Source organism: Zalophus californianus, chromosome 11 (genome assembly GCF_009762305.2).
Source record: "Zalophus californianus isolate mZalCal1 chromosome 11, mZalCal1.pri.v2, whole genome shotgun sequence".
In the NCBI taxonomy this organism is placed as follows: Eukaryota; Metazoa; Chordata; class Mammalia; order Carnivora; family Otariidae; genus Zalophus; species Zalophus californianus.
Window position 1 is genome coordinate 1,176,609 of NC_045605.1, and position 17,693 is coordinate 1,194,301.

A 17,693-nucleotide genomic window follows, 5' to 3' on the forward strand; every position below is an offset into this window, starting at 1 on the left:
TGGAGAACGCTTCCCTGACTCCAGACCAGGGATTTATGTGGCCTTCGACAAGCTGCCAAGGCAAATACAACTTTTTCCCCTTTGCCATATTCCCATTCACCACTTGGTACAGTTATGTAGAGACTCGCTTTATTTAGGAGTAGGTCCAGAACTATTTTTGAAATACACATTTTTTTCAAGAAAAAATTCTCAGAAACCAAATACTTTCTTTCAGAGCTTTTATTTGAGCAAAAGGAAAATATATATATATGTATATACTTTAAGATTTAGAAAAATCAACACTGACAAGAGAATAAAATAACATTATCACCATAATTATATAATTTACTTATATATTACTTATAGTAAATGTCATTTTCTGGTATATTCTGTTTTTATTCCAAAAGAATTAAAATGATATACTTGCTGAGGCATTTAATGGCCACAGGAACTAAGCATTGCTTAATGTTAGTTAAGCAAAGAAATAATGATAATTTCTCACTTCTGGGATGTTCAAGGAGCAAGATATTCTGTTGCCCCTTGAAAAAGTGTCTGTTTTCAAGCTTAATAGTTGAATCAAGTAAAAATTGACAAGGAGGGTTTTCAAAATAAAAAAATCTTATGTAGTTTGTATAGTCACCTGTCTATATGATAATTTATCTATGGCCTATAGATTTTACTTTATTTTAAGACACACGTCACGCAAGTATGGAATAAATACTTATTTAACTGAAGTGAATTGACCAACATCACTAATTATACCATTCCTAACAAACTAACTTGATATTTTGTTTCAGCATTTTGGTGACACGTTGGGATACGGCATCATATTCAAATATGTCAGATCTTTGGAAGAAATAGTAGTGTCCTAAAAATGAAAACAAATTGAGTAGTTTTAATTCTTCACTTGCATTTCTTAAAAATAAAAAGAAGAAAACACAGATCTGTGCTTTTATAGATTATCTATAGTAGACCAAATTTTATAGATGACCTATATTAGACATTTGATAATATAAATGTCGGGCCCCTGCGCTGGGTGTCCTGCCCTTGGATATCTGTTTACTGCCCATCATTTCACCACTAAATATCTTCATTAATTTCACTGAGAAGATTGTTTGGTTTTAAAAGCTGACTCTGAAGATGTGACTGTTTTTGAAAAGCCACCCTCCAGGTGGAGAACTCATCTGGGAGGGAAGAAATTGGGCACAGGTGGGGCACACAGAGGCCCTGACGGAGGAGTAAGAAACACATGCTGGGGGGGGGATAAAAACAAAATGCCTCGGCCTAGCCGACAGCTTCGGCTGACCTTGCCTGAAGATATTCCCAGACACAAACGCCAACAAACTCAAGTGTTTCGTATCCCTACCCTAGTCCACAAGAGCCCATGCAGGATGGGAGGGGCTGCAAGGAAGGTCAAAGATTCAAGGTGTAGGAAAGTAGGCGAGCCCAGCTTGCCTGAGTCTTGCCACATGCTCATCTGTACACACTGTGTGGCCTCATGTGATCAGACATTCCAGAAACTCAGGCACAAGCATGTGGCGACAATCATATGCTCCCACCCACTAAACCACTCTAGAACTACTGCTTGTTCTATGCCACTCATTCTTTGAGCCCATCTATGCTAAACCAAGCAGGCTATGAGTTTTCCCTCTGCAGCCCTACAGAGAACTGCACGGCCCTCCTATTCTTTCCCAGTTTGAATCCCTGTTCTCTGACCTCGAAGGCTTTATCATCATCAGTGTTTTAAAAGGGGATTTCCAGTATCTTCATGGCTTCCCAATCTACTTACTGTTATAATAGTAGACTGCATCAATTGTAGGTCTAATTCCTGGAAAGTGTTTGGTAATCAATTTGGGATAACCTGGGTCCATGAATCGTCTCCTCTCATCATACCTGAGCAAAGAAATAATCAGTAGGACCTCCATTAAAAAAAAAATGGATTTCATGATGAAGAGCTTGATATTTCATGACATGAACCACAAAACCCATCTATTCTCTCCTGAAAGACTTTTCCTTGCACTGTTAAGAAAACCAAGGACCTAAACAGTTCACTGACTTATTCCAAGCCCCTACAGGACTCAGACCCTAGGGGTCCTCACTTCTGGTCAGGAACTTTCCCCACTCCTGCACAATGCCTCTGCCAGTGCTTTAGAGAGCCCGACTGTTTAATTTCCTGTAGTGAAGACCTTGCAGGATTCACTGCCACTCAGAAGATGGTTTCCTCATTTGTCTCCTTGAGTCCAGTGGTTATAAAAAGGAGTCTAAAAAGAGTACACTCCCTGAAGAGACTGTGAACACTATGTCTTGTATGTCTATGCCCCTGTTCTCCAATGTCCTTCCACTGTGATTCATGACGTGACATTTTATTTATAAAGTATTCCTTTTAAAAACACATTATGTGCTATCTCAAATCAGAATCCCAAAGTCCAGAGAACAGAACTAGGAAGACAATAACTAGTCCAGATCTATGTTCTCTTGATTCTTCTCTTAGGAAGGTCAAGGATCCTTGGGAATTTACATTAGAAAGACTCCCTACTGAAAACCCCATTCCCTGCCCATTTCATGAATTTTACGAGTCATGTTACCAATCATTAAAGCTCACCTCCAATATTGATTACCTACAAAGAAGTAGGTCTTATGAAGAAGTGGGTTAAAAACAGCTGCATCAATTTTTTTCACAAAGTCAGGAAAGCCCAAAGAACGTATGTTCTTGGGGTAGTGTGGTTGTGGTCTCCAATCGCTAATTAACCAGTACTTATCATCTGTGAAGAGAAACAGAGAGGATACACTGGAATCATACAAAAACAGCAATATAAATACTGACTCACTACAAACAACTTCATTCTTTATCCATAGTTCCAAAACATACTGCTCCTTGTTCTTCAACATGGTTTGTCTCCTATGGTCCTGTACTTTTTCCACAAGTATTATGATCTTATATTAAACAAACTTTTCCTGAAATTTTTGCACATTACCTAGGTATTTAAACTATTTTTAGCTCATAGTTCAGACTCACCATTAATTAAGTCTGGAGTGCTTTTTTCTATGTTTATAAAAATCAGTAGTATTTCCTTCATTTATTCTCTTCCTTGAAGTAGACCTAGTAGCAAACTAAACATTAGAGTTACCTTTAAAAAGAAAAACTTGATTTCTGGCTCCAACTTCATAAGCAGCTTGAATGCCAGATGGTAAGGTCGCCCACAAAGAAGAAATTAAACTAGCATTGCTCATTGGACTCTCAGGATACCTCCACCAGAAGAATCTGATGAAAAACATTTAACACATGTTAAAAATCACTGTAGACTCAAGAACCATGAAATGGTCACTGGGAAGGACCTGTGAAATGACTTAATGGGTTTTTTCCAATATCCTCACATTCTGTTCCATGGATGTCTTGATAGGAACACCACAAGGAATGGATCTTAATTAATTCTTTTATAATAACAATAATTTTAATGGGCAATCCACCATATGAAAATACCCTGATACTTGAAATCAAGAGATCTAGGTTCTAACCTGAACCCACAATTCCTTTACTAGTTTTGTAATCTAAAAGAAGTTATTTATCCCAAATGTCTCAGTTTTTGAATCTCAGGAATGGAGAATAATGAGACTAGAGATCAATGACAAGAAGAAAACTGGAAAAACCTCTATAAATGTAGAGACTGAATAACATGCTACCAAACATCCAATGAAGAAATGAAGAAATCAAAAATAAAAATACCTTGGGGCAAATGAAAATGAAAACATAACTTTCTAAAATCTTGGGGATGCAGCAAAAAAGTTCTAAGAGGGAATTTCATATCGATACAGGCCTACCTCATAAAACAAGAGAAATCTCAAATAAATAATCTTTATTTTAAAAAGATTTTACCTATTTATTTGACACGGGGAGAGAGAGAGAGAGTGAGAGAGCACAAGCAGGGGGAGTGGCAGAAGGAGAGGGAGAAGCAGGCTCCCTGATAAACAGGGAGCCTGATGCAGGGCTCAATCCCAGGACCCTAGGATCAGGACCTGAGCCAAAGGCAGATGCCCAACTGACTGAGCCACCCAGGTGCCCCTCAAATAAATAATCTGAACTTACACCTGAGGAACTAGAAAAAGAACAAACAAAGGCCAAAGATAGTTACAAGAAGGAAATAATAAAGATTGGAGTGGAAATAAATGAAATAAAGACTAAAAAAAATATTTTGAAGATCAATGAAACTAAGAGCTTGTTCTTTCAAAAGATAAACAAAATTGGTAAGCTTTTATCCAGATTTATCAAGAAAAAAGACAGAGAACTCAAATAATTAAATTCAGAAATGGAGGAGAAGTTACAACTGATTCCACAGAAATACAAAGGATCATAAAAGACTACTATTAACAATTACATGTGAATAAATTGGACAACCAAAAAAATGGATATAAATTCCCAGAAATATACAATCTTCTAAAACTGAATCTGGAAGAAATAGAAAATTTGAATAGACCCATTATTAGAAATGAAATTGAATCAGTAATCAAAAACTCCCAACAAACAAAAATCCAGGACCAAACAGTTTCACAGGTGAATTATACCAAATAATTAAAGAAGACTTAAATTATTCCAAATTATTCCAAAAAAAAATAAGAGGAAAGAATGTTCCCAAACTCATTGCACAAGGCCACCATCACCCTGATACCAAAACCAGACAAAGACATTGTAAAAAAAAAAAAAAGAAGAAGAAGAAGAAGAAGAAGAAGAAAAAGAAAAAGAAAATTGCAGGCCAATATCCCTGATGGACATGGATGCAAAAATTCTCAACAAAATATTAGCAAACCAAATTCAACAATACATCAAAAGGATCATATACCACTATCAAGTAGGATTTATTCCAGGGATGCAAGGATGGTTCAATATCCACAAATCATTGTAATATGCCACATTAACAAAATGAAGGATAAAAATCATGATCATTTCAATAGATGCAGAAAAAGTATTTGACAAAATTTAACATCCATTCATGACAAACACTCTCAACAAAATGATTATAGAGGGACCACACCTCCACACAATAAAGGCCATATATGGCAAACCCACAGCTAACCTCATACTCAATGGTGAACAGCTGAAAGTTTTTCCTTTAAGATCAGGAACAAGACAAGGAGGTCCACTCTTGCCATTTTATGCAGTATAGTATCAGAAGTCCTAGCCATAGAAATTAGGTGAGAAAAGAATAAAAGGCATCCAAATTGGAAAGGAAGAAATAAAACTGTCGTTATTGGCAGATGACATGGTACTATAATTAGTAAATCCTAAAGACTCCACCAAAAAACTAGTAGAACTAATAAGTGAACTAACTCAGTAAAGATGCAGGATATAAAATCAACCTAAAAAATCTGTTGCATTTCTATATATTAATAACAAACTATCAGAAGAAATTAATAAAACAATCTCATTTATAATTGCATCAAAAAGAATAAAATACCAGGAATGAATTTTATCAAGGTGGTGAAAGATCTGGACTTTGAAAACTATAAGACACTGATGAAAGAAATTGAAGAGGACACAAATAAATGGAAATATATACCATGCTCATGGACTGCAAGAAGCAATATTATTAAAATATCCATACTACCCAAAGCAACTTACAGATTCAGTACAATCCCTATGAAAATACCAATAGGATTTTTCACAGAACTAGAACAAAGAATCCTAAAATCTGTATGGAACCACAAAAGATCCCAAATAGCCAAAGCAATCTTGAGAAAGAACAGAGCTGGAGGTAACATGCTCCCAGATTTCAAGCTATACTACACAGCTAAATAAATCAAAACAATATGGTATTAGCAGAACAACAGTCACATAGATCAACAGAACAGAAAAAGAGCCCAGAAACAAACCCACACTTATATGGTCAATTAATTTAGCACAAAGGAGCCAAGAACAGGGAAAAGAGAGTCACTTCAATAAATGATGTTGGGGAAACAGGAGAGCTATATGCAAAAGAATGAAACTAGACAACTTTCTTACACCATACACAAAAATAAAGTCAAAATGGGTTACAGATTTAAATGTAGAAACTTGAAACCATAACACTTATAGAAGAAAACATAATCCCAAAGCAACGGAATACACATTCTTCTCTAGTGCCCATGGAACATTCTCCAGAATTGATCACATCCTAGGTCACAAATCAGGTCTCAATCGGTACCAAAAGATTGGGATCATTCCCTGCATATTTTCAGACCACAATGCTTTGAAACTAGAACTCAACCACAAGAGGAAAGTCGGAAAGAACTCAAATACATGGAGGCTAAAGAGCATCCTACTAAAGAATGAATGGGTCAACCAAGAAATTAAAGAAGAATTTAAAAAATTCATGGAAACCAATGAAAATGAAAACACAACTGTTCAAAATCTTTGGGATACAGCAAAGGCAGTCCTGAGAGGAAAGTATATAGCAATACAAGCCTTTCTCAAGAAACAAGAAAGGTCTCAAATACACAACCTAACCCTACACCTAAAGGAGCTGGAGAAAGAACAGCAAAGAAAGCCTAAACCCAGCAGGAGAAGAGAAATCATAAAGATCAGAGCAGAAATCAATGAACTAGAAACCAAAAGAACAGTAGAACAGATCAACGAAACTAGGAGCTGGTTCTTTGAAAGAATTAACAAGATTAATAAACCCCTGGCCAGACTGATCAAAAAGAAAAGAGAAATGACCCAAATCAACAAAATCATGAATGAAAGAGGAGAGATCACAAGCAACACCAAAGAAATACAAACAATTATAAGAACATATTATGAGCAACTCTATGCCAGCAAATTCGATAACCTGGAAGAAATGGGTGCATTCCTAGAGATGTATCAACTACCAAAATTGAACCAGGAAGAAATAGAAAACCTGAACAGACCTATAACCACTAAGGAAATTGAAACAGTCATCAAAAATCTCCCAAGAAACAAAAGCCCAGGGCCAGATGGCTTCCCAGGGGAATTCTATCAGACATTTCAAGAAGAATTAATACCTATTCTCCTGAAACTGTTCCAAAAAATAGAAATGGAAGGGAAACTTCCAAACTCATTTTATGAGGCCAGCATTACCTTGATCCCAAAACCAGACAAAGACCCCATCAAAAAAGAGAATTACAGACCAATATCCTTGATGAACATGGATGCAAAAATTCTCACCAAAATACTAGCCAATAGGATCCAACAGTACATTAAAAGGATTATTCACCACGACCAAGTGGGATTTATTCCTGGGCTGCAAGGCTGGTTCAACATCCGCAAATCAATCAACGTGATACAATACATTAACAAAAGAAAGAACAAGAATCATATGATCCTCTCAATAGATGCAGAAAAAGCATTTGACAAAGTACAACATCCTTTCTTGATCAAAACTCTTCAGAGTATAGGGATAGAGGGTACATACCTCAATATCATAAAAGCCATCTATGAAAAACCTACAGCGAACATCATTCTCAATGGGGAAAGGCTGAGAGCTTTTCCCCTAAGGTCAGGAACGCGGCAGGGATGTCCACTCTCACCACTGCTATTCAACATAGTATTAGAAGTCCTAGCCACAGCAATCAGACAACAAAAAGAAATCAAAGGCATCCAAATCGGCAAAGAGGAAGTCAAACTCTCACTCTTTGCAGATGATATGATACTGTATGTGGAAAACCCAAAAGACTCCACCCCAAAACTGCTAGAACTCATACAGGAATTCAGTAAAGTAGCAGGATATAAAATCAATGCACAGAAATCAGTGGCATTCCTATACACCAACAACAAGACAGAAGAGAGACAAATCAAGGAGTCGATCCCATTTACAATTGCACCCAAAACCATTAGATACCTAGGAATAAATCTAACCAAAGAGGCAAAGGATCTGTACTCAGAAAACTATAAAATACTCGGAAAGAAATTGAAGAAGACACAAAGAAATGGAAAAACGTTCCATGCTCATGGATTGGGAGAATCAACATTGTGAAGATGTCAATGCTACCTAGAGCAATCTACACATTCAATGCAATCCCCATCAAAATACCATGCACTTTTTTCAAAGAAATGGAACAAATAATCCTAAAATTTGTATGGAACCAGAAGAGACCCCGAATAGCCAGAGGAATATTGAAAAAGAAAAGCAAAGCTGGCGGCATCACAATTCCGGACTTCCAGCTCTATTACAAAGCTGTCATCATCAAGACAGTATGGTACTGGCACAAAAACAGACACATAGATCAATGGAACAGAATTGAGAGCCCAAAAATGGACCCTCAACTCTATGGTCAACTTATTTTTGACAAAGCAGGAAAGAATGTCCAATGGCAAAAAGACAGTCTCTTCAACAAATGGTGTTGGGAAAATTGGACAGCCACATGCAGAAGAATGAAACTGGACCATTTCCTTACACCACTCACAAAAATAGACTCCAAATGGTTGAAAGACCTAAAGGTCAGACAGGAGTCCATCCAAATCCTAAAGGAGAACACAGGTAGCAACCTTTTTGACCTTAGCCGCAGCAACTTCTTCCTAGAAACATCGCCAAAGGCACGGGAAGCCAGGGCAAAAATGAACTATTGGGATCTCATCAAGATAAAAAGCTTTTGCACAGCAAAAGAAACAGTCCACAAAACCAAAAGACAACCGACAGAATGGGAGAAAATATTTGCAAATGACATATCAGATAAAGGGCTACTATCCAAAATCTATAAAGAACTTATCAAACTCAACACCCAAAGAACAAATAATCCAATCAAGAAATGGGCAGAAGCCATGAACAGACATTTCTCCAAAGAAGACATCCAAATGGCCAACAGGCACATGAAAAAGTGCTCAACATCGCTTGGCATCAGGGAAATCCAAATCAAAACCTCAATGAGATACCACCTCATACCCGTCAGAATGGCTAAAATTAACAAGTCAGGGAACGACAGATGTTGGCGGGGATGTGGAGAAAGGGGAACCCTCCTACACTGTTGGTGGGAATGCAAGCTGGTGCAACCCCTCTGGAAAACAGTATGGAGATTCCTCAAACAGTTGAAATTAGAGCTACCGTTCGATCCAGCAATTGCACTACTGGGTATTTACCACAAAGATACAAATGTAGGGACCCGAAGGGGTACGTGTACCCCAATGTTTATAGCAGCAATGTCCACCATAGCCAAACTGTGGAAAGAGCCAAGATGCCCATCGACAGATGAATGGATAAAGAAGTGGTGGTATATATACACAATGGAATATTATGCAGCCATCAAAAGGAATGAGATCTTGCCATTTGCAACGACGTGGATGGAACTGGAGGGTGTTCTGCTGAGTGAAATAAGTCAATCAGAGAAAGACATGTATCACATGACCTCACTGATATGAGGAATTCTTAATCTCAGGAAAGAAACTGAGTGTTACTGGAGTGGTTGGGGGTGGGAGGGATGGGGTGGCTGGGTGATAGATATTGGGGAGGGTATGTGCTATGGTGAGCGCTGTGAATTGTGCAAGACTGTTGAATCACAGATCTGTACTTCTGAAACAAATAACACAACATATTTTAAGAAAAAAGAAAAAGAAGAAGATAACAGGAGAGGAAGAAAAGGGGAGTATGTCAGAGGGGGAGACGAACCATGAGAGATGATGGACTCTGAGAAAAAAACTGAGGGTTCTAGAGGGGAGGGGGTAGGGGGATGGGTTAGCCTGGTGATGGGTATTGAGGAGGGCACGTTCTGCATGGAGCACTGGGTGTTATGAACAAACAATGAATCATGGAACACTGCACCAAAAACTAATGATGTAATATATGGTGATTAACATAACAATAAAAAATTTAAAAAAAAAAGAAATATTTAAAAATAAAAAAAAAAAAGAAGAAAACATAGGCCATGAACTCTTTGACACTGGCTTTAGAGATTTCTTTTTTTTTTTTTGATCCCTCCCCTCAGACAAGGACAACAAAAGCAAAAATAAACAAGTGGGACTACATCAAACTAAAAAGCTTTTGTACAGCAAAGGAAACCATTAACAAAATGATAAGGTAAACAACCTAATGGGAAAAGATACTTGCAAGAGATATACCCAATAAGAGGTTCATATCCAAAATATATAAGGAACTCAAACAACTCAATATTTTTAAAAAGTTAAACAATCTGATAAAAAAATAGGCAGAGAAACTACATAGATATTTTTCCAGAGAAGACATACAGGCAGCCAACAGATACATGTAAAGATGCTCAATATCACTAACCATCAGGAAATGCAAATCAAAACCACAATGAGATACCACCTGACACCTGTCAGGATGGCTAGGATCAAAAAGACAAGAAATAACGAGTGTTGGTGAGGGTGTGGAGAGAAGGAAACCCTTGTGCACTGGTGGTGGGAATGCAAGCTGGTGCAACCACTGTGGAAAACGGTATGGAGGTTCGTCACAAAATCAATTATAGAAATACCATATGATCCAGCAATTCCACTTCTAGGTACTTATCCAAATCAAACAAAACACTAATTAGGAAAGACATATGCACCCTTCTGCTCATTGCAGCATTATTTACAATAGCCAAGATACAGAAGCAACGTAAATGTCCATCGATTGATGAATGGATAAAGAAGACATGGTGCGTATGCAGTGGGATATAACCCATAAAAGAGAATGAAATCTTGCCATTAGCGCTAACATGGATGGACCTAGAGCATATTATGATAAGTGAAATAAGTCAGACAGAGTAAGAAACATCATATGATTTCACTTAAATGTGGAATCTAAAAAAAAAAAAATCAAATGAACAAATAAAACAAAACAGAAACAGACTCATAGAGAACAAACTGATGGCTGACAGAGGTGAAGGGACAGACTTCAGTTCTGTAGTAAGACACAGGCATGAAATGTATAGCACAGGGAACAGAATCAGTGATATTGTAACAACTCTATATCGTAACAAATGAATCTAGACTTATTTTGGTGACCACTTCATAATATATACATAAATATCAAATTACTGTGTTGTATACCTGAAACTAATAAATCTTGTATGTCAATTATTCTTCAATCTAAAAAATGGAGAATATTTGTCCCATCTACCAAATACTAATCTTCTCCACACCCCACCCTTCCAGTATCTGCTTCAATCTGTGCTCTAAGTTATCCTGGAATTCCTTTCTCTGTAATCAAGAATCAAGACTTTTAAATTGATACTGTCACACTTTTAGTCCTAGACTTAACAATTTTTACTTGTGATTAAAGTAGTCTGGCTTCACTTCCTGCCTTATCTTTCCTCACCCAAGATTCCTACCGCAAATCCATTTTTTACCCATCAGTCTTCTCATTAAACACAAATATAATCACATCACTCTCTCCCTTCAAAACCTTCAAGCTGTCTACTTCCTACAGAATCGAGTCCCTCTTCAATTTTCATCTACTTCATTTTCCACCATTCTCTGACAAAACATTTTAAAAATCCAAGGACAGAGCCTTTAATATTGGTCAGATATGAAGATGATTTTACCTGTCTTTAAAGAAAACGATTTTATTTCCCACTGTAGTGACAGCATCAAAACTCAAGTTGGGGTCACAGGTGGCTGATTCTCTACTGTCAGGATTTGATGAGGGTTGGCGCCTTTCTGGAAGACCTAAAAATACATTTCAAGAAACATTAGAGAAAAAAAATCTGCATTTTAGCTGCTAAGGGGAAGAACCATTCTTTCTAAAACATTAATTTTCTGGATAAAAAATGCATAAAAAGCAATTTATGCTTCCTATGACATTCACAGGAAGCAGACAATAAAGATCTTTCCCCCATTTGGTCGCAATGTCATGGAGGAGAAAAATCTGATCACTCTGGTTTTCCTGTTCGAGGCAGATTATTTCTCTTTGTGCCTTCTTCAAAGACAATGGTGTGGTGGATAGAAAGACTGAGGACTCAGATTCTGCCCCCGTCACCGGCATGAACATACTAGGTCTCCTGTGCTTTTCCGCAAAATGAAGGTAAGATGTGTGCTACCTCCATCACAGGGTTTTCACAGGGCTCCAAACAGAAGACAGAGATGAAAGTTTTACTCAAATGTAGATACTATGACACTATTCATGGGTGTCTTTGTAAGGCAAAATGGTAAAGAAAGTCAACTCACCATAGAGAGACTGAATGCCACGTACATCATCAGCAGAGAGGCGAAAGGTGTTGGGGTTAACGTAACTATAGGTAGGGAACATGATGGCTTTTGGATCACTGGAATGGCTCAGACCCAAGGAATGGCCAAGCTCATGAACAGCAACGAGGAATAAGTTTGTGCCTGAGAGGAAACCAACAAGAAGGGGGAAAAGAGCAGTGAAATATGTCTGCATCCGGAGGACAATGACACCACCGAAATCAGGCAGAAGGATTGGGAAGCCTTGACTTATCTCCTTTCCCTCTGACCCAAGGCTTTTTGATGTTGACATTGTAGGCCAGGTCATTCCTTGTGGTTAGGACTGTCCTGTGCATCACAGGTGTTTAGAAAACTCTGGGTTCAACACTCAAATTCAAGTAGCAACCCCCCTCCAATTTTGACAACAAAAATGTCTCCACACTTCAAATGTCCCAACCTATCACAATTTGATCTAACCCTGGATTTCTCCTATTTTCAACTCCCATGATGCTTTGCACAAAAGACCATCACTGGTCCTTATCTCAAAATCATGGGTTTCTGCATGTACTCTGTTTCCCACGAGATTATGCACTCTTCCAGGATGGGATTTTGTCTTCTTTGTTTCTGTATCCAAACAGCACCTCCATCACCCAACGCTGTGACAGAAATTCAGCAACCACTGAGTGAACTGTTCACTTAATTCACTGGGTCAAAATTAGGCTGAGATTGAGCACTCTAAGTTATAATTTTCATAAATAATTTAGTTTTTAGAAAGCACAGAATTGCGCCATATAAAAACAAGGTAACACGGACCGGTAGGAAGTACACACTGGGTTGAAAGAAGAGAACTAGGAAATACACGCTCTGCCCCATCTTTCCCACGAGCTGGCTGCTAACAGCCTCCTGCCCTGAACTTCCTCTCTCTGTAAAGATCTGTACTAAATTATTTTTCTAAAATCCTTTAGAATTCTAAAACATTCCAAGTCCACCATGTTGGATGAAAAGAGTATACACCCAAAATAACCTTGGATGAAATTCAGACAAATTTAACATGACCAGCTGAGGCTTTGAAGCTCAATTGGGACCTAATGCTATATCCGTTGTCTTTTGACAATGCAGAACTCCTCTTCTCAATCAAGAATTTAATAAGCCTTGGGTCACGTGTTAGGCTAAAACAAACAGCCTTTCTGGTCTATGAAAACACTGCCATCTGAGGCATGCAATATCAGCCAGAGAGATGGTGTGCTCAGTAGAACCTATTCTTGAAGACTTTCTCTCCATATACTTTCCATATGAGTCAGTCATATAATCTAGACTTTCCCCTAGAAATATTAGGAAGGCTTGTGATATGAGGGTTTGAATTTTCCAATGGGTAGTGATTCCTTCAAACAGGGGAGACTGTTTATTTCTCTCCCCCAGCTGTCTGAGAGGGATGGTGAATTACAGCCTCCTCTGTAAATACAGCGAAGGCATTGTCAAATGATCAGCTGAGCATTCTGTAATTCCTATCCCAGAACCTCAAGAGACCATATGAAGATATAACCTTGTGTTTTACTACAAGGATTTCTAAGTTTTCTATAATATAACTTCATCTTTCTGTGTCACTATAAATCTAAGAAATTGTCAACATATAATGGATCATGCAGATGACCACCCCACCCTAGGATGGCTGGTATAACCAGAGTTAGCGTCTGTGTTTGCTTGAGTTTACGGACTGCCCTGTCAAAAACTGACTGCCTAAATCACAGTTTTTACCTTTCTAAGCTATGGCCTTTAAGGTTCCTGAGTTCACACTAATGAACTAGCTCATCTTCAAATTCTTAAACCTGATCTTTAAGATAATGTAGTCCAATATCCTCAATTTATAGAGGGTGAAATTGAGACAGAATGTTACATTTTATTTAGTGACACAATTATAATCAGAATGAGTTTTTCCATCCTACAATTGTTTCTCAGAATGCAGCCTTTCAAAATTGGGACATAATTAGAATTTGTAAAGGGTTTTTCATGTGTGGTTTTTGTTTTTTCTTTTTGTTTGTTTGTTTTTTGTTTTGTTTTTTGCTTCTTACCTTTGTAGTTTTTAGTCCAGATTTCAGCCTCATCAAAATGTGTGTCTCCCCCAATCCCAGTTCCAGGTCCGAAAGCATGGGCTATGACTCCACCTCTACCATCGAAAGGGGTGTAGTCTCCATGAGCTTTGGAAAAGGAAAGAAAATTAGTCCTTCCTTATATGCTATAGGTCATGCCAATGATACAGATAAAATAAGTCCACGTTCTTTACCTCCAGATGCAAAAAGTATCATAATGTCAGCCTCTCCTGAATTAATCTTTCTGAATTTTAAGGGGGTCACATCACTCCATACTTGAAAAGCCTTCTGGATGGCATAGTCAACATCTGCAGGGCGCAAGTCAGGAGTGTAATTTTTGATTCTTTACCAGCAAAACAAAAAAGAGAGAGAAAAATATGTGGAAACCATGTGTTAATTCTGTCTTATTGCAACACTTCATTTTTGCCTGCATTGGTGGAGAATGAATCATTTCGTAAATCGATAGTCCAGATAACAAAAACCTGCATCATTAGCTACAGAAACACGTATCCTTGGACAGCTTCCTCCTTAAACAGAATCTAACTGGATTTCTTCTCATTTATGATTTTTGGGGTTTTTTGTGAAGGACTGACATGCATTGACAATTTGACAATAAACCTGGCTTTCTCCTATTTTTAATTCCCATATGTTTTGCACAAAAGACCATCACTGGTCCTTATCTCAAAATCACGGGCTTCTGCATGTAATCTGTTTCCCACGAGATTATGCACTCTTCCAGGGTGGGACTGTGTCTTCTTCATCTCTGTATCCAAACAGCACCTCCATCATCCAACGTTGTGATAAAAATTCAGCAACCACTGAGTGAACTGTTCACTTAATTTACTGGGTCAAAATTAGGCTGAGAGTGAGCACTCTAAGTTATAATTTTCATAAATAATTTAGCTTTTTGAAAGCTAAATTGCTCTCTCTCTCTCTCAAATAAATAAATAAAATCTTTTGCCCCTGCTCCCAGGCCTCTGCATTTATCTATCTTGCCTGTCCTATAAAATGTTCCCTTGTCTCTTATTTATTATAGATTTAGCTTCATTCTCCTTTTATTTGCAGCCTTTCTACTGTGCTCTGGGCTGACAAACAACTCCACCTTGAGTGAAAAAAATCCCCCCTTCCAGAAAGAATGAATTTTAACACAGGGAGAGTGCCAACAACTGAGGGAGGCTTCTTATCTACCTCCAGACTTAGGGCTCTATCTAAATGGTTCAGGTTTCCAGAAGTCAGACCTAAGGGAAGGTAGAAAAGTCTATAGCTATGATGTTACCTGTAGGTAATTAAACGTTTCTTCCATACTGGTCTCCCTGGCATCGTCCTGAAGTGATGAACATCAGGCACTCCACATCGGGGCATGTGCATCATGTCCAGAGTAGATGAGTCCAGTTTCCCAGTCACTTTCAGCCCCAAGAACTGCTGCATTTCCTGAATTTTATCCTCCATGAAGTCCCTATTGACTTTCATTTTTGTCGTTGGAATTCTGTCCATCACGAAACCGTAAAAGTTTTCCAGGTACCTCTGGAAAAAATACACTTAGTTGGACATTATAATACATGGAGGAATTTCTGATGGAGCTCTGTATAGTTGACTCAGCTGCACATTGGTGCTTCTGAACCAGGCACCAGACAATTAATTATAATGAGAAAAAAAATCTTAACTCTTTGTGCTTTCGAGGTGAGTCACAAACTTTTAGCAATATTGATTGCCGGAAGGTCACTAGAAACACCTTTGTGTGTCTACCTCTTTGAACTTATTTCTATTCTTTAAAATCTATTTCAGCATCTGGCACATCATGGCATCAAGTAAGCAGCGAAACCTTTATTGTCAGGATGCATAAATTATTAATTTAAGTTGGGATAATATTTTCCTGCTTAAAAATCCAAAGCTCAACACAATGGACAACTATGGCAAATGCAAAGTTAAAAGAGTCTTAGAGAATGGGGATATCATCCAAACTCATATGATTAGGGAAAAGAAAGAAATGGGGGGGGGAGAAAACTATTTTTAAAACATACTCATGAAGAAATATCTGGGATGCCAGACAGTAAAAAGTATTCTTGAATCATCATGGCAGGCTGAAGTGGTTACGTAATCAAGCCATTGCTCAAATCTCAGATCATTAAATGGCATTAAATGATTATTGTAAAATACTGAACAGAAGTTGAACTCTAATTATTTTGAACTAACTCTCCTCGGCCAAAGCTATTTAGTAAAGGCTTTTTAGTAAAAGGAACAAATTCATCCACCAATTTTATAACATTTTTTCAAAACCAATACCTTTCCTACATTCATCTTTGGCAGAGAAAAATACAGTGTTTAAAGCAAATAGCCTCTTAAACCAGTTTTCAACTAGTACTTTTCAAGACAGAACTGGTCAATGCAACAAATATTTTTTAAAGATTTTATTTATTTGAGAGAGAGAACATAAGCAGGGAGGAGGGGCAGAGGGAGAGGGAAAAGCAGACCCTCCTCCAAGCAGGGAGTGTGACTTGGGGCTTGATCCCAGGACCCTGAGATCATGACCTGAGCTGAAGGCAGACGCTTAACCAACTGAGCCACCCGGGTGCCCCCAATGCAACAAATTTTAGAGACAAAAATCAGGCTGGATAAATACTCTGGTGTCAATACTTACTTGGGCATATGTCACATTATTTTCAGAGTCGGTAGAGTTCACCAATGGAACAGTTCCAGAAGCAGTGACCTGTAGGACAGTGTCAATAGGAGAGTTTTATAACACTCCTTCAAAAACAACACCACTTTCCTACATCCTCTTTGGCAAAGAAAAATACAGTGCTAAAAGCAAGTAGTCTCCTAAACTCTTTTTCAACTAGTACTTTTCAAGATAAAACTAGTCAACGCAATACATTTTAAAGACAGAAATCAGGCTGGGTAGATATATGGGGTCAATACTTACTTGACCAAATAGCACATCATTTTCTTTGGAGCTTGAAGAGTTGGTCAGAAGAACCATCCCTGAAGCAGTGACCTGCAGGGTCAGCACCAACAGAAGAAACTTCATTCTAAACTTGTGAATGGCTCAACCCAACTTACCCGGTTCCTTCTCAGTGCAAAGTTCCTCAAATGTCCCTACTTATATAGCCCTTAGGTCTTGTTCTGTGAATATGAAATCCTTCGAGTGACTCACAGCTGATATCATCCCTTGACTTATCTCAAAAACACGCAAACACAAGCACAGATCTTTTTCTAGGACCAACAATGGGTCCATTAGCACTGAACTCATCACTCATACAACTCAGGGCATATTCCCCAAAAATAAATAAGCCCTCCAAAATAATGCATTATATGAGAAACACTACACACCTAAAATGTTACAATAGTTAGATGTATGTTTAGAAAGTTCAGTATCTGAATTTTTACTGTAATAATTTCTTTATATTTACTATGGGTAAAACAGGCTTTTTAAAGGAACAAAATTTAAAAAGTCAGATGAATGAAATCCTTTTGCTGAACTAGAAGAATCCTTTCCAGGCTGACTCTAGCTCCCTAGAGAACTGTGATGTATAGAGACTTGGTGT

The 17,693-nt window shown here is 37.9% G+C and overlaps 1 protein-coding gene across 1 annotated transcript; it reads right to left on the minus strand.

Moving 5' to 3' along the window:
• Window positions 1-207: 207 nt before the first annotated feature.
• On the minus strand, window positions 208-17,209 carry MMP12 (matrix metallopeptidase 12). Its single transcript, XM_027579711.1, has 11 exons — window positions 17,072-17,209; window positions 16,790-16,858; window positions 15,428-15,675; window positions 14,346-14,494; window positions 14,134-14,259; window positions 12,068-12,229; window positions 11,446-11,569; window positions 3,108-3,241; window positions 2,582-2,741; window positions 1,769-1,872; window positions 208-847 (listed from the first exon to the last, which is right to left on the minus strand). The coding sequence occupies exons 1-11, from the start codon at window positions 17,174-17,176 to the stop codon at window positions 747-749; spliced, it is 1,482 nt and encodes a 493-aa protein (XP_027435512.1). The 5' UTR covers window positions 17,177-17,209; the 3' UTR covers window positions 208-746.
• Between the last annotated feature and the right edge of the window lie 484 nt (window positions 17,210-17,693).